Source organism: Pinus tabuliformis, chromosome 3_1 (assembly GCF_031772625.1).
Source record: "Pinus tabuliformis cultivar Carrire ecotype Pingquan chromosome 3_1, CPIR1, whole genome shotgun sequence".
NCBI classification, from domain to species: Eukaryota; Viridiplantae; Streptophyta; class Pinopsida; order Pinales; family Pinaceae; genus Pinus; species Pinus tabuliformis.
The window spans coordinates 308,834,176-308,858,664 of NC_142301.1; the positions used below are offsets into that span (position 1 = coordinate 308,834,176).

Genomic DNA, 24,489 nt, shown 5'->3' on the forward strand with positions numbered 1-24,489 from the left:
GTCATCACAAGTTTTAGTGGTTTGTATAGGTAAAAGCCTTCATGACTCTACTTCATTATTAAATATCCCAAAAGAAGATAAAGGGGAATTACCTCATAATGTTACACAGTAAATATGTGAATGAATGCAAAAAGGGTGAAAAGAGGAGTGGAAATGCAGGGAAAAGATAGGCCAATTTGGTTGCCATTAGTACACATAAGGATAGCTTTGATGGATGGCAAGATTACAAAAGGATGATGAGGTTACAGTTTGGTAGTCCTAGCACTCGATTGACTGAGAAATATGATGGGAGGGATGATCAGTGTGATCACCTAGCGAAATAGACTAAAGTTTATGGAACGAAGCTGCAGCCAGAGTGGGTACACTTATTTTGCCATACTTTGGATACAAACCCTATGAACTAGTATCTAGAGATGAAGCTCCGCCATGGTATTTCAAAGTGGTATATATTGAGGGAAGGATTCTTATTAACCTTTAGTTTTGAAGATGGCTTCACGAGCATCGATGAAGCCTTATAGGAAATCAAGGCAGTTATCTTTAGAACACCGCACGAACCTCTGGAATGGGTCCAACCAGATTGGAGCACATAGCTGCGCCATGCACTGGAATGTTATAATGTGACCACTAAAGTCAAGGATGATGGCCCAAGAAATATTAATATTCCAGAGGCTGAGGGGCATCACAAAGTCGAAGGTCCACAAATAGAGAACCCAGACATCACAGCGTTGTTGAAGAAAAACAAGTCAACATTGGTACCAAAGCAGAACTAAAGTTTACCAAGATTGGAGATTATTGGGACGATGCCACTGTGGATAAAGTCACTGAGTTACTCCGTGAATACCAGGATCTTTTTCCTACCAAGTTTTCAGACCTAAAGGGCATAATAAGCGATTTGGGCGTTATGAATATTACTCTGAAGCCAGATGAGAAGCCTATTAAGCAAAGGCCGTATCATCTTAATCCAAAATACAAGGAAAAGTTTCATCAGGAGTTGGATAAGATGCTGGAAGCAGGTGCCATAGAACCCGTGGAGGAATCTGATTGGGTAAGCTCGATGGTAGTTGAGGAGAAGAAACGGAAGGGTGAAACAAGGATTTGTGTAGATTTGAGGAAGCTTAATGATTCCTGTGTCCATGACCCATTCTCGACGCCATTTACAGATTAAGCATTAGAAAATGTTGGAGGGAAGGAGGCCTATTCATTCATTAATGGATTTTCTAGGTACCATCAGATCAAGATCGCGCCAGAAGATAGGAGAAAAACAACCTTCGTGATGGAATGGGGTTTTTTCTAGTATCCTATGATGCCGTTTGGACTCAAGAATGTTCTTGCAATATTCTCTCACGTATTTATAACAGTATTTAAGGAATTCATTCATAAGTTCTTGGAAGTATACTTTGACGACTGCACAATGTTTGGATTAGTGAAGCTCCATGTAGAAAGTCTACTCTTGATGTTGGATATATGTCACAGGTACCAGATCACGCTGAATTTGAAGAAATGACTATTCTATGTTCCCTTTGGAAATTTTCTAGGTCACGTGGTGTGCAAGCAAGGGTTGATGGTGGACCCTACAAAGATTGTGGTGATAGTAAATTTGGAGGCCCCAAGGAGTGTTAAGCAGCTGCACGCGATGCTGGGACATACTGGATATTACAGGAAGTTCATCAAGGCTTATACTCAGATTACCACGCCCATGGAGAAACTGTTGAAGAAGGATGCTACATTTTGTTGGGATGAAGAATGTGAGCACAGTTTGGATGTATTGAAAGAGAAGATGGTCACCGCACGGATCATGGTCTTTCTTGATTAGAAAAATGAATTTCACGTACATGTTGATGCCTCGTGCATTGCGTTGGGTTTAGTACTAACACAGGCCAGTGAGGGAGAAATGGACCATCCTATAGCCTTCGCGAGTAGGAAATTATCAAAGGCCAAAAAGAATTACTCAACAATAGAGCGCGAAGGGTTGGCTATGGTGTACACGCTTAAAAAATTCAAGCACTATCTGTTGGGTGGACATTTCAAAATGTACATAGATCATTTTTCCTTGAAATACCTAGTCGACAAGCCTGTGTTGGGGGGGAAGATTTGTTGATGGTTTCTGCTATTCCAGGTGTATGACTTTGAGGTTATTGTGAAGCTAGGGAGGTTGAATGCAGGACCTAACCATCTGTCACGGATCAAGACAGGAGAGGAGCCTAATAATTTGGAGGAAGGGTTGCGAAAAATGCAGCTCTTCATGGTGTGCGTAGTGGATAACCATTTTGTAGATATTATTCACGTTTTCGCTATGGGGATGGCACCGGAAGGGTATACAAGCCAGCATAGAAGGAGCTAGTAATGCATGCATCATACTTCTCGGTGATTGTGGGGCACCTATATAAGATGGGTGCAGACAAGATATTGCGACGATATGTGCCATATTTTGAGAGGGATAGCATCCTCGTTGAAGCTCATGGGGGGGTTGCAGGAGGGCATTATGCAGGAAAGGGGACTATATAGAAGATTTTGCGCACATGTTTATGGTAGCCTACGTTGCACAAAGATTCCAAAGCATATTGTAGGACATGTGATGCATGTCAAAGAACTGGTAGACCATTGTGGAGGAACGAGTTTCCACTGCATCCTCAAGTATCTTTGCATCCATTTGAAAAATGGGCAATTGATTTAGTTGGGGCAATTAAGACCCCAAAGAAGAAAACTCATGCATACTATAGCATCACCATGACAGAGTATCTAACCAGATGTGCAGAGGCACAGCCAGTTAAGGATTGTACAGGGGCTACAATGACGAAGTTTTCTTTGAGTATGTCTTAACCAGATTTGGTTGCCCCAAGGTGTTGATGAGTAATCGAGGTACGAACTTCTTAAATGAGGCAATCAATGTGTTAACATAAGAATTCCAAGTCTACCATCAGAAGAGCACTCCATATCATCCACAGGATAATGGAGCAATGGAGGCTTTTAATAAGATTTTGGAGAATGCACTAACGAAGATTTGCAACGTGTGGCAAAATGACTGGGATGTGTGCATACTCATAGTGCTATGGGCTTACATGACTACTTGTAAGAAGATGACAAGGTAGACACCTTTTTTATTGGTATATGGTGTAGAAGCTGTAATGCCGTTGGAATATATTGTGCCTAGTCTATGCATAGTGGCACTGACAAATATGGCGGATCGCGAGGCCTTCGAGAAAAAACTCACGAAGCTAATGGAGCTTGAATAGGATAGATTTTTGGTCGGATTCATCAACAAGTACAGAAGGAATGTGAAAAATCATTGCACGATCGACACATCAAGCTTCGCATGCTCAAGGTAACTAATCTGGTTTTATTATATGATAGTAAGTTCACTAAAATTCCAGGGAAATTTCAAATGCATTGGCTAGGGCCATATATTATCAAAGAAATTACAGATGGAGGCGCAGTTTAGCTCGCGAAGATGAATGGAGAACCTTTTCCGGGAAGAGTGAATGGAAGCTGATTGAAGCTATACACAGGGGATCTTGTGCAATGACTACATGGTGACAGGACAATCTTAGTGCTCTAGGCAGTTGCAAGGGAGCGCGGGACTCTAAACTACACTGCTAGGTTTGGAGTACTACATAGAAGGCAAGCTATGCAAAAAATGGTGAAGTTGCAACATATGAAGCTACATGCAGGAAGCTGCACCATAGAGGGATGTGTCACGCAACGCAAAAAGAAAGTGACCATTCAAGTCATTGTTCATGACTTGACAGCTAGAAGATGGTTAAGAGGAGTGGACTGGCGACATTTAATGTTAGTAAATTATGTATTACGGAGCAATGGAACACATAGCATATTGCAGAAATATAAACACAGAGAATGCACAAAACAAGAGAGACACAGATATATGTGGTTCACCCAGTTTGGGCTACGTCCACCCCGAACAGCCAGTCCTTCCTTTCTATTATCCAGCAAAATGAAGAGACACAACCTACAACAAATCCGCTGTAATATCCTCTATTTTCTCTCACAGTCTCACCTCTCCATTTCCCGCTCACTGAATACACATCTATCACACAGCCTCAAATACAATACCCTCATACAAAGAGAGGGGTTGCCTTCTAGGGCAAAAAACCCTAAACTAAACATAAGTTCTACCGTCAGATCATCCACCTAATGAACGGCCCAGATTGACTAGAAATTACTATACTTTTACAAGGCAATTTTACAGTTGTTTTTAGCTTCGGGGGCGCTGCCCCCGAAACCCCCCGCCAGGGGGGGGGGCTCCCAAAGGTCGCAGCCGCCCCCCCCTGGACCCCCCCACAGCAAATATTTTACGGGCAACATTGCCGCCCCCATTTCGAACTGGGGTCCAATGTGGCGATACCTTTGAATATAGAAGATAATCAGGCTCCACACCCAACATTTAAGGCCAAAATATTTGAATATCTGCAGCCAAAAGAGCATTAATTGTCAAAATTTGGGGGGAACAGTCAAATTTTAATTCAAACACCCCTATAAATTACGCATGCCGGTCCAACAAAGAACACTTTGTACCCTTAGAGTTTTTCCTAAAATGTGCAGTATGTCGATGAGCTAAGCATTTTGGGAGTAATTCTTCACCCACACAGACATGTCTCTTGAAGTCGTGAGTTGTTTGTGGAGAGGATGACTGCCACCAACCCCACTGAAGATGTGAGTTTGGAAGCCACTATATCCGATTCCCCATGACTTGAAATCTCTAGTGTTGAAGCTACTCCTCTGGTACCCACGGTGCCAAGGTCGCCAAGACCGAAAAAATCCATGGCAAAAGAAAAGAGACCTATAGCACGAGAAAAGCAGAAGAGGTTGATGCAGGTACGTGCTTCCCCAAGGAAGCATACCATGACACCAACATAGAAGAAAGACAAGCAACCAACAAAAGGAAAACAAAAGGTTTTAGACCTGGATACAAAAGAAGGAAAAGGAACATAAGACGTTGACACCGAAGGAGTGGAGAGCATCATGAAGCTCCCTTAGTATATCCCTCCATGGAAGGGAAAGGAAAAGATTACTAAAGACCCAGACTTAGAAAAATTCACCATATCCACACCCTTTCTTCCTGATCAGGTTCCTTTTGAAGGTCTGAAACTTGTGCGAGTCCCATTATTGAAGATGGAGTACTGGGACCTAGTGTATCACGCTAACTTCTCACACTTAGTGATGGATAACTTCATGAAACAAGTGTATTATGAAGACATGGGTGTGACAACACTGGAAAGGGAGGAATGGGTCTGCGGTGTTTAGAAATCCACGTTGCTCAACTTTCTTTGGCTTCCACATTACCACCGCACCCCAATTAACACAATTTGCATACGCCAGCTGCTCACTCTGGTGCACGATGATTGTTTATGGCTAGGAGGGCCTATACCCATCATTGACATGCTTATTCATAGGATTACACACCTACCACGTGAAGGTTCAAACCCAACCAAGTGGTTTGGTGGACTGATGGGGGAGAAGAAGCTTACTGAGCAAATGAAGAAAGAGATTGAACTCGTGAAAAAGTCACGCGGGTATTCCATTTTTTATATCACAGACCCCAGAGTTCAATTGTACGTGCAGATATTGGACAAGAAGGTAATGAGGAAGTGCCACGCAGATGAAGTTCCGATGCCGATAGTGTACCTGGCTGCTCAGTGCATGAAGAGTGTATTGTTCAATTAGTCCAGATACCTATGCCAAGAGTTCCTCGCGAATTACCACGAGACCCAGGATGAAAGCAAGACATTTCATTATGCTTGGTTGTTGCTCTCCATTATGTTGGTTACAGGGAGCTACCAGAGGACAACCAGTTTCCTCCATTAGAAGAAGGATGGAGGCAGCACAGTTTGCCTCCCTATGGGCTATGAAAGACCCCACGCGTGTCACAGAGACGAAGATCTTTTGGGTCCTAATGGAAATGATTTTTCACATGGAAATTAACCAGCGTCCAAGGTTGTCCCCAACCTTATACACATAGCTATCAACCTACACCATATTCAAGGTTGACTTCCACTGAGTATACATCCAAGCACGGAAGGATCCAACACAGAAGTGGCATGACTTTCCCTATTTGGTAACGGAGACCGATGTGTAGGAGGTAGTAGCGCGATGGCCAGCAGACTGGTGCGCTCCTTCAAATCTAGCTGATGGGTTGAGCATGGTTGTTGGGAGTGATGCTACGAAGAAGAGGATGGATGAAGCTAAGCAAGCTAAGTAGAACCTGGCCACGTAGAAAAATAAGGATGTTGTAGAGAAGGCTCAGGTTGAGTAGGAACACGTTGCCAAGAAAAAGGCAGAGAAGGAGCAGCGCGAAACCCAGAAAGGTGACAAGTCACCTTCATCATAAACTAAAACCAAAGAACTTACAGAGAAATGTAGTGGAGGTGAGGAAGGGTAGTGCAACCCCTTCATTCTGAAAAGGTGAGAATTGGAACAGCAAGCTAGATTAAGGAAAAAGAAGAAGGCTCAGAAAACATAGGTTTATCCCCTGGTGTGCATAGAAAATGATTTGGATGAGAACGGTGATAAAGTCAGTGACGTCGCCATGGAATTAATGTAGTAGTTGGAACAACAATTCATACAAACATTGGGAGGAGTCTTAAAGGAGCTTCGAGAGTTGCAGCTCCAAGCAGATGTTGGGAAAGTGAGCGACGTGAGGTCAAAGTACAGGCGTAGAGATAATTCTGTGGTCGTCGTAGGATGTGCAAGTCTTCCCCTTGCCTGTGTTAGGGCCTAGATCTACCTCTGGCTGAAGGAAGGCAGGTCTAGGGTAACATCAAACCACGCTTAACCTGGTAGCTAGCCCTACTAGGTCAGGAGAGGGCTCTCTCCTTGTCAATCTCAATTAGAATATTAGCGACTAGGGCTTGAGATGACTAAAATGAATGCTGATTTTAGGCTAGGTATAGTAGCTCAGGGTTTCTGGTTTGATTTTTAGGTTGTGGTTGCTGGATTAATTGGAGAAGGTAGATCGGGTCCGGGAAATCAACTCAGGGATACAGTCATGTTCCGTGGGGCGAGGTAGACAAGGGTTTATGTACTAGAAATGGATTAATATTGTAGATTAATATAGCTGAGGAGTTGAGGAGGGCATAAAGAAACTATGAATCCTCTTCAAACAGTTGAAAACATTGAAAACCAAATGCATTCCCAAGGCAAAGCACTGTTATCAATGTATTTTTCCTATTAACCTTGATTCATTTAGTTTTAGAAGAGAAAGATGAATTTGGATACATATCAAACATAAGAAAAACTCATTACAAAGAAGAAATAATACATAAACTCACTGTCACAAGAATCCCACAAAAATAGCTGTGAAACTTGGTTTTATTCCTTGCCAAACTGCTGACACAAATGTTCAATGAGTGCCATCACTTTCACCAAAGTCCAACCCTTTCAAATGATTAAGAAAAGGCATCATATAGACCTCCAAAACATCTAAGCTATCTATCATGGGTCGAATCCATGAGTTAAGGAGCTGTTTCAACCATATCTAAACAAGGAACCAAAAAGTAGGCAGTGGAACAACTTGCCCCTAAAACTAAGGAAACTGATATATTCAGTTCAAAACCACCTATGCTTTGATGTATCTACCTCATCAAGTGTTTTACATCAATATTTACATCATGTTACATCATTTACCATGCATACATTTACCTAAACAAGAAGAAAATTCAACCACTGAAGAAACTGGGCGAAATTTTGAGTTTTAGGCAAAATTGACAAAATCTTCCTAATGCGCAGCGCCCTGAGCCTGATGTGAAATGCCACTTCAAGGCTAATTTTGGAGGCCTTCCACTCATCCAAATCAGGCCCAAGATAGCTTGTTGGAAAGCTTTTCCTATCTAGTTTCTGGAACACTTTGAACTTTATGATTTGGAGTTGATTTTACCCTTCAAAAATGAAGTCTCCCAAGACTTCTTCCTGTGGGTCCAAAAAGTGGCAGAGAGGGCATTTTTTGAGTGTTTTTTGCCATTTTGGTGGATAATATCTTCTCCAAAATTGATGAAAATTTTTGGGTTTGCTTATTTTTTTATGCTGAATCTAAATGTATAAGCCATTTGTCAATATAATTCACCAATTCAATCCGCAACACTAGTGGCGCTACGCAACAGCCAGAATTTCTTGTGTTGCCTAATTCAAAAAATGGAAAATAACAAAATTGTTTCAAAATTTGCCCAAGTTTGGCTCAAAGCTGCATCATGGGTTACTTAGTTGGGCTAAAGTCACATCAGCCAAAATGTTGAGCTTTTCATCCTTATTTTTTTCTTTTAAGGCCCTCCTTAATCTTGCCTTAAGGTGCTTGATCCTCTTGTTGCAAACTCGATTCCAGGTCAAATAATGATGTGCCATATGCCTTAGCATCTTGTTGTCTCTATTTGCTTTCTTTAGAAGGCCCTCAAGGTGGATATTTACCCTTTCAAGCCATATCTCTCTATCATTTACCACTTCTTGTTCAATTGGGGTCAAGGGAACCGGATGCTCTTTGTTGCTTTGTCTCTGAATTTTTAGCATTCAGGATTGATATCTGAAACATGTGGTGGCTAGAGGGCAAGCAAGGAGTTCACTCATGCTGATAGGTTCCTCCCTGATGATTTTTCCACCTTTGTGAGGCTTCCTTTGCTATGAATTTCTTTCTCTTTAGCTATCACTAAGCGTGTCCTTTTCAAAATCTAATTCACTGCCTCTTTCCATGCTTGTCCTTATGAGATAATGTGGTGATGATATGGTAAATAATGGATAATAGGTGGGAACAAAAAGGTGAGTATGAAGAGATTTTGTAAATGGAACAATAGTAATGAGATGAGATAGGGGAATGAAGGGAAGGATTTAGGGATCTAGGGTTTTGATGTATGAGGGACTTAGGGTTTGATAAAGGGGATTAGTTTCTAATAGGGAAAAGGGGAAAGGGAATATGAGTGAAGTGAGATAGTATTAAAGGGTAGGTTTAGGGCAAGTGAAAATAGGGATATTGAGACAAGGAAGAAGATTTTGTAGTGGTGACAAATAAGATAGGAAAACACACTAGGGTTTTGAGTCTCAGGAGAAAAAAATATAATTGAAGCATAAAAACCCTACCTAGGCTCCGAAGTGAGTGTACTTACTTGTTAAGAAGGAAAATGAAGCATTTGGGAGGATTTGAGATGAATTTGTTTGGTTTTGAAGCCTCATTGGCCGATGTGCAGTGCACTGAGACCAATGTGCAGTGCCTCTTTGATGCACAGTTCCAGTGTAAATTTACACTCGAGAAAATAGCTTGATGCACAACGCTCCTCTGATGCGTAGCACCAACCTCCTGATGCGCGGTGCCACTATTCCTATGCACAACACCAACTTCAAGGTGGGTTTTGACTACCTTCCTGATGTTGAAATTGGACGTGTGATAGCTCGTTGGAAATATTGTCGAGTATACTTTCTAGAACATCTTGAATTTTTCAATTTCGAGTTCATTTTCCCTGTCAAAAGTCAAATCTCCCAAGACTGGTCAAAATGTGCAAAATGAGGCTGCCTGAATGCAGAGTTCTGTTGCAGTCAACTTTTGAATGTCTTCCTCAAATCAAAATTGAGCTCATGATAGCTTATTGGAAATATCTTTGTGTATAGTTACCATTTTACATATCAAGAAAGTCATTTGGCCAACTAGGCTAGGAGAAATCTTGATTTTCCCAAGGTCACTCAAGAGGTGCATCAATTCTCCTGAGGCCAATGATGTTTTCGACATTTCTCCCAAACCATTACACCTACATAAACATTGAAAGACATTTTTCTTCTTGGGTCAATGGTGGACAAAAACCTCTCTCACTTTTTTCAAATTCATCTTTTCTTACTTAGAAACATCATTTGAATAAAACCTATCCCGATGCGTGGAACAGGGGGTTTGTGGAAATGAAGGGAAGCGAAGGGGATAAGGGGCTTCTAAATTCTTGAGAAAATTTTAAAAAGTAGGGAGGGATGTTAGGAATCATGGGAAAGTGGAATTTCAAATATTGAGTGAGGGGAAGGGGTCCAAAAGGTCAAAACATAGGCCTAGCCTAGAAAATTATCAAATTGTAGCAATAAACTAGGGTTTGTGGGAAAATGATGAATTTGAGGGATATGAGTGATAGGAATCATTTAAGAAGGTATATTAAGGATAGGGGAAGGTGTATGAGCATCAAGATACAAGTTTTTTTGATGATTTTACCATCTAAGAAAAATTACCTTCAAAACCCTAGGAGATGGAAATGAGGCTTACCCAAGTACAACTGAAGCACGAACAACGTGTAAAATGACCCATTGGAACCTAATTCGATGATGAAAACTCTTTGAATGATGGTACACTCAACTGAATGGTGACATGGACTGACACTTGGAAAACTTTGAAAGGAGTGAAAACAAGACCTAGACCTAATACCTGGTGACAAAATTTTACTTGAAGACTCACTGAAATGACAAAATTTGACTCAGACACCATAAGACCACTTTGTAAGAGCATGTTTGATCACTGGTGGAAGGCTTCAAAGACTAACACTAATAGCCTGCAGGTTCATTCCATGCCGATAACGAGGAACATCGCGCCCTCCTTGATAGAGTCCTGAAGATGGGCCTGAAACTCACCTAAAGATGAGCCTGAAATTGGAGTCATTGCATGCACTATTACAGGGAGTCATGGAAGAGCTTCGCATCAGCGAACAACGAGCATTCAATGTTATCAACGAAATCAAGGTTAATAATCAGCAGATATTCACTGAGAAGACATCAATTCTGAAGGAAAAGGAGGCGCTCCAGGTGCACAACTCACGACTAGAGTCAGCAGTCACAGAGGCATGCAAAACGGTACCTGAGCTTCATATTCCTAAATATGCACAACTAGAAGCAAAGATCAAGAAGTTAGCCATTGGTGTGCGTAAAACAAAGACAGAGGTTGGCCGAGTTCAATTTGAACTCAACATGAAGATCACCGAGCTGAAATTGAGGATGAAACCATCGACTCCGCCAGAAGTTGTTAGAAAATTATATATTATGGAGCAATGGAACACATATAATATTGTAGAAATATAAACACAGAAAACGCACAAAACAAGAGAGACATAGATATACGTGGTTCACCTAGTTTCGGCTACGTCCACCCCAAACAACCAGTCCTTCCTTTCTATTATCCAGCAAAATGAAGAGACACAACCTACAGCAAATCCGCTGTATATCCTCTGTTTTCTCTCACAGTCTCACCTCTCTATTTCTCGCTTACAGAATACACATCTATCACACAGCCTCAAATACAATACCCTCATACAAAGAGAGGGGTTGCCTTATAGGGCAAAAAACCCTAAACTAAACATAAGTTCTACCGTCAGATCATCCGCCTAATGAACGGCCCAGATTGACTAGAAATTACTATACTTTTACAAGGCAATTTTACAGCTGTTTTTAGCTTCAGGGGCGCTGCCCCCGAAACCCTCCACCATGGGGGGTTCCTAAAGGTCGCAGCCGCCCCCCCTGGACCCCCCCTGTAGCGAATATTTTACGGGGGGCGTTGCTGCCCCCATTTCGAACTGGAGTCCTATGTGGCGATATCTTTGAATATAGAAGATAATCAGGCTCCACACCCAACAATCTCCCACTTGGAGACTTATTGTAGCAACTCCACCGCTGCTCCATTTGCTGGACAATGACTCCTCTTTGGACCTGGCTGTTTCTAATCTTCATCGTCATCCTTGAAGACCAACTGAAACTGAGCATATTCTCAGTTTCTCCCTGGTTACAACTTTTGTTAGCATATCTGCAGGATTCTGGCTAGTGTGTATCTTTTCCAGCTTCAACTCTCCATCTTCCAACACTGATCGTATGAAATGGTACTTGAGCTGTATGTGTTTAGTCCTGTAATGAAATGCTGAGTTCTTTGCAAGATGAATGGCACTTTGACTATCACTGTATAACGTGCCCATATCATGCTCCTTACCCAATTCACCCATAAACCTTTGTAACCAAATCATTTCTTTACTAGCCTCTGTAGTAGCAACATACTCTGCTTCTGTTGTTGAAAGTGCAACAACACTTTGGATTTTTGAAACCTAACTAACAGTTGTTCCTCCAACAGTAAATACATATCCTGTAGTGCTCCTCCTGTTATCTCTGTCACCTACCATATCTGCATCAACATATCCTTGTAGGGAGATGTTTGAACCACCAAAGCATAATGCTTGATTTGTGGTACCTTTCAAATATCTGAGAATCCATTTCACTGCCATCCAATGTTCCTTTCCTGGATTGTTCATGTACCTGCTTACAACTCCCACTGCATGTGCAATATCAGGCCTTGTGCAGACCATTGCATACATTAAGCTTCCAACTGCTGATGCATATGGAACTTTAGACATATAATCCATGTCTTCTTGGGTCTTTGGGCACATTTCCTTACTAAGTTTGAAATGGCTAGCAAAAGGTGTACTAACTGGTTTTGCATTGTGCATGTTAAATCTTTTCAACACCTTTTGTATGTACTCATTCTGAGACAATGTTAATTTACGATTTTTCCTGTCTCTAGTTATTCTCATACCAAGGATTTGTTTTGCAGCTCCGAAATCCTTCATTGCAAATGAATTTGCCAATTTTCTTTTGAGCACATTTATTTCCTGCATGTTAGATCCTGCAACAAGCATGTCATCTACATACAATAACAATATAATATAGCTGCCATCATTTTGCTTTTTCAAATAAACACAATGATCAGAGTGACATCTAGTATAACCTTGTTCAGACATAAACTTGTCAAATTTTAGATACCACTGCCTTGGAGCCTGTTTTAAGCCATACAAGCTCTTCTTCAACCTGCACACTAGTTTATCCTTCCCTTTCACCTCATATCCTTGTGGCTGCTGCATATATATCTCTTCCTCCAAATCCCCATGGAGAAAGGTTGTCTTTACATCTAACTGCTCAAGATGCAAATCTTCAGCTGCTACAAGACTTAAAATGGTTCTGATTGAAGTCATTTTAACAACAGGAGAAAATATTTCATCAAAATCAATACCTTTCTTCTGTGCAAACCCCTTCACCACAAGTCTAGCTTTATACCTCTGTTTTCCTCCATCTTCTTCCTTTATCCTATAAACCCATTTATTCTTCAATGTAGTTTTTCCTACAGGCAACCTGACTAAATCTCAAGTCTGGTTATGCATTAAGGAGTCCATCTCTTCTTCCATGGCTACCTCCCACTTCTTCCTGCTTTCAACCTACATTGCTTCTTCATAACATTCGGGTTCACCGGAATCAGTCAACAATAAATAATATAATGAAGGAGAGTATCGTTCAGGGGGTCTACTTATCCTGGTAGATCTTCTAACACCACTTTCAGGTGTTTGGGGTGCTTGTCGTTGTTGTGGTAATTGCTGTTGTTGTGGTTGTTGATTATTATTATTTTCACGCACCTTTACCTTTTCAGTGATTTCATCAAGAACTGCATATTCCTTGTTTTCCTTTTCCTATTTCTTTTCCTGCAACTGATTCTTATACAAGACCTTTTCATTGAATATTACATCTCTGCTCCTAATGATTTTGTGATTTTCGTAATCATATAAGCGATAACCAAAATCATTAACACCATATCCAATAAAGGTACATTTCTTTGACTTTGCCTCAAGCTTTGTTCTATTTTCTTTATCAATATGGACAAAGGCCTCACAACCAAAAGGCTTTAAAATAGAGTAGTTTACCTTTTTACCTGTCCATGCTTCCTCTGGAACACCACCATCCAAGGAACTTGAAGGCCCTCTGTTTATTAGATAAACAATAGTATCTACAGCATCTGCCCAAAATTGTAAAGGCAATCCTGCATGCAATCTCATGCACCTTGCACGCTCCATGATTGTTCTGTTCATCCTTTCTGACACACCATTTTCTTGTGGTGTTCTTGGAACTTTCTTCTCTCTGCGAATTCGATGTTCTGAACAGTACCTATCAAACTCTTTGCTGCAATATTCACCTCCATTTTCTGATCTAAGACACTTCAATTTCTTTCCTATCTCAATCTCAACCAAAGCTTTCCATTTCTTGAAAGTATCAAATACATCAAATTTATTCTTAATACAATAAATCCAAGTTTTTCTAGTTGCATCATCAATAAAAGTAACATAATAACGAGAGCCACTGAGAGATGATACCTGAGCAGGTCCCCATACATCTATATGCACAAGCTCTAATTTTTCATTCTTCTTTTCTTTCCCAACTCTAAGAAATCTGACTCTCTTCTGTTTTCCATAAATGCAATTCTCACAGAAGTCCAAATCAACATTCTTCAAACCTGGCAACAAATTCCTTGAGTGAAGAATCTTCATCCCCTGTTCACTCATGTGTCCGAGCCTATGATGCCATAATGCTGCATCTGCTCCTTTGGAAGTTAAAGCATTAATATAGTTAAATACCATTGCATAAATACAATGTACCAACCTTTTCGCCTTTTGCTATTACCAGGGCTCCTTTGGTGACCTTCCAAGCTTTATCTGTGAAAGTTGTCACACAACCTTCACCGCCTAACTGCCCTATTGAAATCAGATTTTTCTTTAGATCTGGAACATGCCTTACCTCCTTTAATAGCCATGGGTTTCCATTCTGCTGTTTTACAAGAACCTTACCCATTCCAACGATTTTACAGGGTTTATCATCACCCAGACGAACTTGTCCAAAATCTCCTTGAACATAGTCATGAAAGTATTTCTTATCAGGTGTGGCATGGAATGAAGCCCCTGAATCTACCACCCAGGAATCAGTAATATTTTCGAAAGAAAGAATCAAAGCATCTTGTAACACCTCACCTATCACATTTGCTTCATGATTGTTTTCTTGCTGTGCATCTCCTTCTTTTCCCTTCCGAGATCTATAACCTTTCTTTAGGTGTCATTTCTTTCCACATTTCCAGCACACTATCCCTGATCTGGACTTGGATCTGCCTTTCCTTGATTTACTGCAATATCCTGAGCTCTTTCCCCTTTCCATTTTTCTTCCTCTAGACTTTGCACTCAAAGCATTTCCCGATGTCTCACCGGAGCTTTTCCGTCGCATTTCCTCGCTAAGGATAGCACCGACAACATCATCAAACTTTAAAGTACTAGATCCAGAAATGGAATTACTAATGGCCATTACTAATGGCCATTACCAAACCATTCCAACTTTCTGGTAATGAGCACAAGAATAGCAGAGCTCTAACTTCATCATCAAATTTTACCCCTACAGAACTTAACTGACTTGTAACTGTATTAAAATCATTTAAATGGTTTGCAACAGATCCACCTTCTGACATATTCATATTAAATAACCATTTCATAAGAAATACCTTGTTTGAGGCCGAGGGTTTTTCATATAGTTTCAACAACGTCTGCATCAAACCCTCTGTCGTGGTTTCCTTCGAAATGTTGAAGGCGACTGACGTAGCAAGGCACAACCGTATTGTTCTGAGTGCCTTTCTATCGAGAAGGTTCCATTCTTCGTCTTTCATACCCATCGGCATCTTTGTTTTTCCGCCCAATGGTAGGTATAGATCTTTCTGATACAGATAATCTTCCATCTGCATCTTCCACAGCGAGAAGTTTTGGTCGTTGAATTTCTCGACCCTAAACTTACCATCTTCTGCCATTGCTCCGACTCGAACCAGGAACCCTTTTTTCCTGCGAGTTTATCAGCCAAATAGACCTTCGGCTCTGATACCAGTTGTTAGAAAATTATATATTACGGAGCAATGGAACACATATAATATTGCAGAAATATAAACACAGAAAATGCACAAAACAAGAGAGACATAGATATACGTGGTTCACCCAGTTTGGGCTACGTCCACCCCGAACAACCAGTCCTTCCTTTCTATTATCCAGCAAAATGAAGAGACACAACCTACAGCAAATCCGTTGTATATCCTCTGTTTTCTCTCACAGTCTCACCTCTCTATTTCTTGCTTACAGAATACACATCTATCACACAACCTCAAATACAATACCCTCGTACAAAGAGAGGGGTTGCCTTCTAGGGCAAAAAACCCTAGACTAAACATAAGTTCTACCGTCAGATCATCCGCCTAATGAACGGCCCAGATTGACTAGAAATTACTATACTTTTACAAGGCAATTTTACAATTGTTTTTAGCTTCGGGGGCGCTGCCCCCGAAACCCCCCGCCAGGGGGGGGCTCCCAAAGGTTGCAGCCGCCCCTCCCTGGACCCCCCCTACAGCGAATATTTTATGGGCAGCGTTGCCGCCCCCATTTCGAACTGGCGTCCTATGTGGCGATACCTTTGAATATAGAAGATAATCAGGCTCCACACCCAACAGAAGTCTAGGAGTAGAGCAGAGCCATGATCAAGGAAGGAATAGTTACTTTGGATGCCATAGTTGTAGACTGCACAATAGTATTCGAGCAGGCCGTGGAATTGGTAACAAATTTGCAGGAGGATCCAAACCTACAGACACTGAATGCTGAAATCAGGGAGCTACAACGACAATACGATGAGGTCAGGGAAACAACGTGCTCCATTCCACTGGTGTAGCGCCTAGCCAAATTATAGGATGGGAAGCAACTCCTCGCGCATATAGAAGCAACACAGAAGATAGAGGCCTTTCTTAAGGCCAGGATGGAGCCATGGTTAGAAGAAGCTTATCAGATCTCAACAACCATCCAGGATAAGATGAAGGGATTACAGCAAACACAACAGACAATGAGGCTGGCTGCAAAAGGACTAACTACAGAGAAGCTAGTTGAAGAGGTCAAGCAAGCAACCACTGAGAGTGCTATGAAAGTAGTTGTAGTTTAGGTGGAGCTGGGGGATATTAGCATCAAGATCGCAATGCCAGCTGAGTCACTTGAGGGCGAGTCACGATCTTTGTATTGGGGGCCTCTTGGGATGGGGCCCCCTAGGTTAGTTTTGGGGTTAATAAAACCCAAGTTTTAATGTAATTTTGTAAATTATGTAAATTCTCCACAATTTGTGGATGAAGAGTGTGTAGATGGTTAGGAGTGAAAGGGATTTTAGCCCTTTGTTTATGTCAAAGTTGAGTCCGTTTTGAGATCCACCCATGGTGCATGGACCATGGGGTTGTATGTAAAAAGCTATATGTAGGTGTGTCTTAGAGAGTCTAAGACAAAGATCGAAGGACATGATGGATAATGAATGAAGTCTTGGAAGTCTTAGCGTACAGAAGTGTGTCATATAGGAGAGAAAGGCTCTACAACTGTTGCAGAGGCCTAGTTAGAGCCCACAACTAAGTGCGTGGACCCCTACAGCTGAGTGCACAGGGTAGTGTCGAGTCTGTAAACGTGACTGAAGATCAACAAAGAAGAATACTGAAGAAATTCTGTGTATATCTATTTATCATTGTTTATTTCCACTTTCAATATATGATGTGAAGGAATATTGTGTGTATGAAATATTGATATAATGATGTGTGATTCGATTGAATAACTATTAAATGATGTACGCAAGCATGTTTGTGTAATTCCACGAGGACTGTGTTCAATTCTGTTATGTTTACTAAATACCTTAATTAGATCTACAGGAACACTAATCTAGGTTTGTTCTCTGGTGCACATAAATGGATGAATAGACTGTTAAGGCTCCGCAAAGACCAATGGTAGACCTTCGCGAAGGCCTGAAGGATATTTTAATAGAGTTGTAGTACCGAGCCCTAAGGGCTTATAAATTTGCATGAAGGTAGATCTAGGGTGCTAAAAGACATCACACTGATCTCTAGATGCAGAAACTTGGTTCTAGAATACCCCCATACTGCTTCAGGTGAGACTGTAGCCTGCACTACGCAAGTTGTTTCCGAAAGGGCCAGTAGTGTAGGGTTTTGTTAGTTGGTGCAACTAACTCTGAAATGGGTCAGGACCCCCTAAAACAACATTATGCTAACATGAAGAAATTTCCTACCAAAATGTTGGCAAGATGGAAAGGTGTTCGAATAGTTTTCAACCTAAATCCAAGGGATCATCACCCAATCAAGGCCCTAATTAGGCCTTTATCTGTTTCATGTGGTAATTCGTAGTAGTCTATGGGCTCGACTGTTATTAAGGGAAAGATTGCTCTTAGAAAGGAGACTTTCATTGAAGCTCTTCTAACTCATAAATTTGGTCCTAAGTTATTATGCAAAAAATAGAACGAATTAATCTATGTCTTCTCTATGCCTAACCTATATCAATTGGGATAAGAAAATAGTTTTTTATTCCATTTGGTAGCATGTAGAAAAAAAACAATTGAACATGAAATTGTAAGATGAATTATCGAATTATAGAAATAGTTCATAAAACTTAATAACAATTATTGCAAATGTACAAGTATACAATTACTCTATTAGGAAGAAAATTTTGATAACACAAATTCCTTCATGCAAATGGCTCGATCTCTCCACCTACAAAATCTTCAATGTTTTGGTCTATCCTCTGAAATCCAAAAGTCCTTCCAACAATCTATTTTCTTCAGAAGTTTCCTCTGCATCCTCCATTCGTCCAACACTTTTAAATAATACATTAGACCATAATTGGAGTCTGTTTGGAAAAATCAAATTTGGATCTCCATTTGACTTGAAAATCCTAATTATGGACTCTGAATTTGGATCTATCTTTTTCAAGTGAAAGTTTATTTTTTTTATTTTTGTCTTTAGTTTGGTTCTCTAGCGAGGTCATTATAGGAAATTTTAGTCAAAAAGTGGCCTCCTAAGGAAAAATAATAAAATAATAGTTAAAATAATAAAATAAGAGTTATGAATTTTGGAGGGAAAAAAAGATAACTACTTTTTTTTTTAATTGTATTTTTTGCTTATCTCCTTATATATTTACTCAAATTTCAAGTTTATACACTTGTTGGATGCATAATTAAATTGCACATCCAATGAGTACCCATTATGTATAATTTTGAGAAGACCCACGTTGATAAAAATTGAAGATACATTGAAAAACATATTCAACATGCTTTTTTAATGTATTTCAATTTTTATCAATGTGGGTCTTCTCAAAAGTATGCATAATGGGTACTCATTGGATGTGGAATTTAATTCCGCATCCAATGAGTGCCTACACTTGAAATTTGAGTAAACATATAAGAAGATAAGTAAAAAAATACAATTAAAAAAAATAGTTTTTCTTCTTTTCCTCCAATATATTTACATGTACTTCTTTTTAAATTTAATGGATTTTTATTGGTTTACATATTATGACATGGAAATTACATGAAAATTTCATGGGCACTTTTGGGTTAAAATACCAATTTTTCCTTATTCTATTATGCATCAAAACTACTCTGATTTTGGTCTTGATATGTTTTTTTTCTTTTATTGCATAAGGATTCTATTTTGTTGGTGGAAATGCTTGCCCAAAAGTCTATAATTCATTTAACAAGATTGACAAATGTCCCATTTTTTCACCTGCAAAAACATATTCAAACATTAATAAGAATTTTAATTGTTAAATTGCGAATATGATAGTGAATTTCTATTTCAATATAAACCAACTAATAGATGGGTGGATCTAGGAGGTAAGAGGACTTTGAACATATTTCATTTTATTTAAAAATGCACAGCCAATTTCATTAAATGCTTAGTAATAATGGGCATGAAAACGACCTTTCTGAGACGAGTAGGAATCAACATTTATTATATATGATTTATAATGTATTTATAAGTCAAGTTAATTTGAAAATAATACATGCATGGAGTTATCATAGTTTTGAATGGTTTATATAGTTTTATGGGTCATAGAAGTTTGGGTGAACATATAATAAAACCATATAGGAGATCGAATATGGAGCTTAGGTGTAATGTGACATGAAGCTCATAAAATAATAAAATAAAAATATCTAACAAATAAACCATGTAACATATAAAACATTCTTTAATCGTTTCACCGCCTTCTTGGACTGTGCCATCATGCCAAAACAATTGGAAACTCATTCATGTATTTCAGAGAAAATCATGGCAATAAACCCGTTAGGGTGTAGTGTGGTGGCACCAAACCATGTTTAAGGTGTAGTATATTTTCTAGTGAATGTGGAAGGCATAATCAATTTAAATAATAAAAATAAATCATGAATGTTATATAACTTTAATGGATTAAAATATTGTACCGTTGCAACATCCCACCAACCTACCTTGTGCCCAAAAATTGAGAGACTCATTTTGATTGTGTTGATCCGATAAACATAAGTTATGCCTAAACTCAAACCCAAAAAACCTTATTTAACATACGATACATGGTGGAACCCACATAGAGTGTGAGGTGGAACAAAAAATAATATAAAAATAAGCCTTTCCTTCCCATAATGTTATCACGGCATTTACAAGAAATATAAATGGTTTTCACCGAGGTGTTGATGGGCATGAGGAGTTGGAATCCCCCCACATCAGTAAGAATTTTGTTGACATGAATAAATAATTTTGTGTCTTCTGTATAATAGTGCCATTTGGCAGGTGAAAAATCATGCTTGGATGTTGATTTGGATAAGATGTAGTGAAATGTGGTGATGATGTGGAGGAAAAACCTATAATTTTTTTTCCATGTGACCAATTCCCAGTTAGTGATGCCACAAAATGACACCACGTGTCATGTCACCTTATCAAACCAGTGGAAAAACACAACTTCAATTGGCTATAAATTTTGAATGGGGAGCCAAAATAGGTAATTTTAATATCATTGATAGGTAATTTTAATATCATCAAAAAGGTTTCAATGAGAATAAGATGATGGAAATATAAAATATATAAAATTAGGAACCCGAGAATAACCAAAAATAGGAAATGAAAGGAAATATAAAGAGATATTTTCAAAATTTACATGGGGTCTCCCTTATTTTTGAGAAAAATTAAAAGAATTTGTTGAGGCCTCAACAAATGATGACATATTAGGATGAACAACTTATCTCTGGTTATTAATTTTATGGGATTAAGTTTATTAAAAATCAAATGATAAGTTTCATAAGATTCTCAAACATTGCATCACCTTTTATGGAGCCCAAATAAGACAAATCAAATAATATATATTCTAAAATTTTGAGTACATAGCACCTACTAAATATTTAGTCAATGAATCCAAGAATAGGGAAATTTATTTTTCATATTCTCATACTATTGAATAGAAGAAGTAGAAATCGTGGATTTTTATGATTAGAAAACATCCATTATGTGCATAGTTTATCTCTTTTTCACAAAATTTCTTCGCTGCCCACAAGCATCCATAAACTTGATGAATATTTTTCGTACCATAAAAGCATAGCCCCACTCCCAATGAGAATCCATACCCCCGACAAGTTTACTTGTACTTCCCACACTTTTCAATGCATTCAACTCTCTTGTGTTTACACCCTTTAGATTTTATTGGTTGAGAATTGCAATTTTGGAAATTGGGTGAAGAGAGTGGAGTAATATAAGAGATGATTTTATTCAAATAAAGTAGATGTAATACTTAATAGAATCGACTTCTCAATCCTTCCTTGAATATACAATTGTAAAGTAATTATTCATATGTCAGGATAAGGGTGGGATTGAAAGGAAATGACTAGAGTAGTCCCTTTCTTCTATTAAAAATGAAATATAATCTTTGATCACGTCACAGTGTTCCTCGATAGTTACTGGCCATTGTAAGGGAATGAAAAAAAGATAAAAATGATATTAAGATAAATAAAGTCCCATTATAATGATAGAATATAGATTTCCATAGCCAACAATGAGTGTTGCTTTAGAGATATTCCCCATATAAAAATTTGAAAAAATCATGACATAAAATTCTAAACTAAAATCAAATTTAAGTATGGGGGTTTTTACGCAGTGCATTATATTAGATATCATTTTGGGATTCAACTGCGTTAAGTAAGTCATTCACGTATGACCATTTCCATGAGAGGTAGTCGTAACTGACTAATTTCTCATGATTTTTGAATAGTTCACTTAGCACTCATTGCATCGGGTGATGCTCACAGGGGTGAAGAAGTGGGATTGAAACTAGTGAAATAAATCACATAGCATCACTCATCACTTCCGGGGCTTGCACCCGGTAACCAGGACTTCCCTGGAGGTCACCCATCCTAGAACTCCTCTGGCTCAAGCGCGCTTAACTGTGGAGTTTTCCCCACAATCAAGCCCACTTAGCTTGCTACCCCATTTGCAAAACCCTAGCAAGTATCGTGCCTCATGAACCATTCAAGTAGAGATCCCTTGACTCTTTTTGAATTTAAGTATGGGTGTTTTTACGCAGTGCATTATATTAGATATCATTTTGGGATTCAACTGCGTTAAGTAAGTCATTCACGTAAAATCAAATTGTTTTCACCAAAAAATTGATCATCTAGCCTAATTAACTAGATGGATCGAAGTACACCATGTAAAGACAATTTTACCATAGTAAAATTGCTTTCACTGTGAGAAATTACTTAATAAACCACTTTTGTTAAGTAATTTATAGTTAAACCCATGATGAATAATTAAATAAATCACTATTTATTTGATTTTCTTCTAGGAATAATTAATTAAACCATTGTTCAATTATTATTCATTGTCATATTTGACCCAATCATAAAAATTAAATAGATAAATCATTAATTGTCTTATTTTTCTCTAAGAATAATTAATTAATCACTAATTAATTATTATTCTTTGTCAAATTTTACTAAATCCCTTACGAATAATTAAATAAATCATTATTTGTTTATTATTCCTTAACTAATTCCTTTAGATGATAAATAAATCATTATTTATTTATTATTTCTAAATAAAAGTTTAAATATTTTTCCCCTCCTAAACAAATATAATAAAATATTCTAGGTGGTTACTCCAAGAATGGGATCAATAATATTTTATTATTGCTCGTTATTCGAGGATAACTCAATATTTTGTTCTAAATAGAAGGGTTTTCCATTCATTATTCACTTTTGATTATTTTCATTGTTGCACTCATTGTTGTAACTCTGGTTATTTTCATTGCTGCACACCACATTTTTGCTCGGTTTACACATTATAGAGGAGAGAGACTCTACACAAGCTAAAGACATTTGAGGACAGCCAAGAACCCATCCCATAGAGGGGGACTAGTAACATCTATTTGTTCCCTTCACAGTTGTTATAATAAAAACTATTTTTTGTATATATGGTTTCCATTGGATGATTGGAGTTATTACTCTTTCTTTGTGTTGTTTAACTATGATTGTGGCATAGATCTGGACTTTGGCAAGGTTTTGTTTCCATCAGTTGCTGTAGATCTACAATGTTTAGCAACCATTTATATTGTTGAGATTGTTTGTCATCCACAATCTAAAGTGGATTCTTTTCATACATCATTGAGAAGAAGACACTATACCAAATCCAGATCCAGAAACCTGGGTGACCTTCGGTTTTCAGCTTAGGGTTTCTTTTTTTTTCAATTCTCTTAATGTTTCCTAGTTTTTTAACCCTGGATATATTAAATTTATGACTTCCACAAGCTTTCTAGTCTTTTCTGTAGGTCAGAGGAACCAGCTGCGACAAGGGCAGCACCTTATTCCGAGATTTTTCGACCGAGATCCATAGAGAAAAAATCACACGCTTTGGCCCAAAAAGTGTGATTTGGAGGCCAAAGTGCACTTATTAGCCCAAAAATTGAAATCCCTATAGGAAAATAGGTTAGTACCTACCCCCTCCTCCTCCTCTTCGTAAGAGGTTCCGCCAGCGGTCCATCTTAGGCTCCTGTGGAACCCCATCTTGGATCAGCACATCAGGATAGATAGTGGGTATCTTCTCAAAGAAAAACACACATAGTACTATACCAAAACGGCAATAACGGTTCAGCTGCCTCCTGCAAAGACTCAACTATCATTTCACCGATGAAAGCGTCATCTGAGCCTACCCATAGTAGGTCCCGACCAAAACACTCTCAACCAACATCATCTACCCACCAGTGATGTGGTGGAACGTCTGGCTGCCAAGGACCCATAGCACATCTTCGGAAACAACCTATGTCTCTAGCCTCTCTAGATCAACAAGCGGGATATTCGTGCCCTTGACATGAACACTGTTACAGATCCATTTGTGTACATCACTCCCATCATCTAGATTAGTGTTTTAGGGCTCATCAAACCCTAATTTCAGTTGCTACATGCCTTAAACAAGTCAACCTATTGAATGCCTCCTTCCCAGATAGTTTCATGGCCTGAAGACATCTTGAAATGACTCCTTGAAGGACCAATGTAGGTAGGCCCATGTAAGGGTGCTCTATAGAGCACTTAGGCCCATGCAAGGGTGCTCTATAGAGCACTTAGGCCCACTTTGACTTGCACTGGGCAAGATTGAGCAAAATTTTCATAGGGTCTGTGAATATTCCTTGGTTCTAGATGATTCTATAAGGATCCCACCCCTCACCCCTCCTATGAGCTCGAAATTGGATAGGCTAAGGATCCATTAACCTCCTATCATCTCATCCCTTCCTCCATGGAAACTAACTCTATGTTTGGAAGGCCATTCAATACCCTCATTAATGACAAAACCTCCTCCATCTTCTTATAATTTGAGCACTCATC

The 24,489-nt window shown here is 39.1% G+C and overlaps 1 protein-coding gene across 1 annotated transcript in view; it reads left to right on the forward strand.

Moving 5' to 3' along the window:
- Positions 1-10,644: 10,644 nt before the first annotated feature.
- LOC149187017 (uncharacterized) overlaps positions 10,645-24,489 on the forward strand; it is a 67,100-nt gene continuing 53,255 nt past the window's right edge. Inside the window, exon 1 of the mRNA XM_089409528.1 lies at positions 10,645-10,899. Coding sequence (XP_089265654.1) covers positions 10,645-10,899 — 255 coding nt within the window. The remainder of the gene's footprint in view (positions 10,900-24,489) is intronic.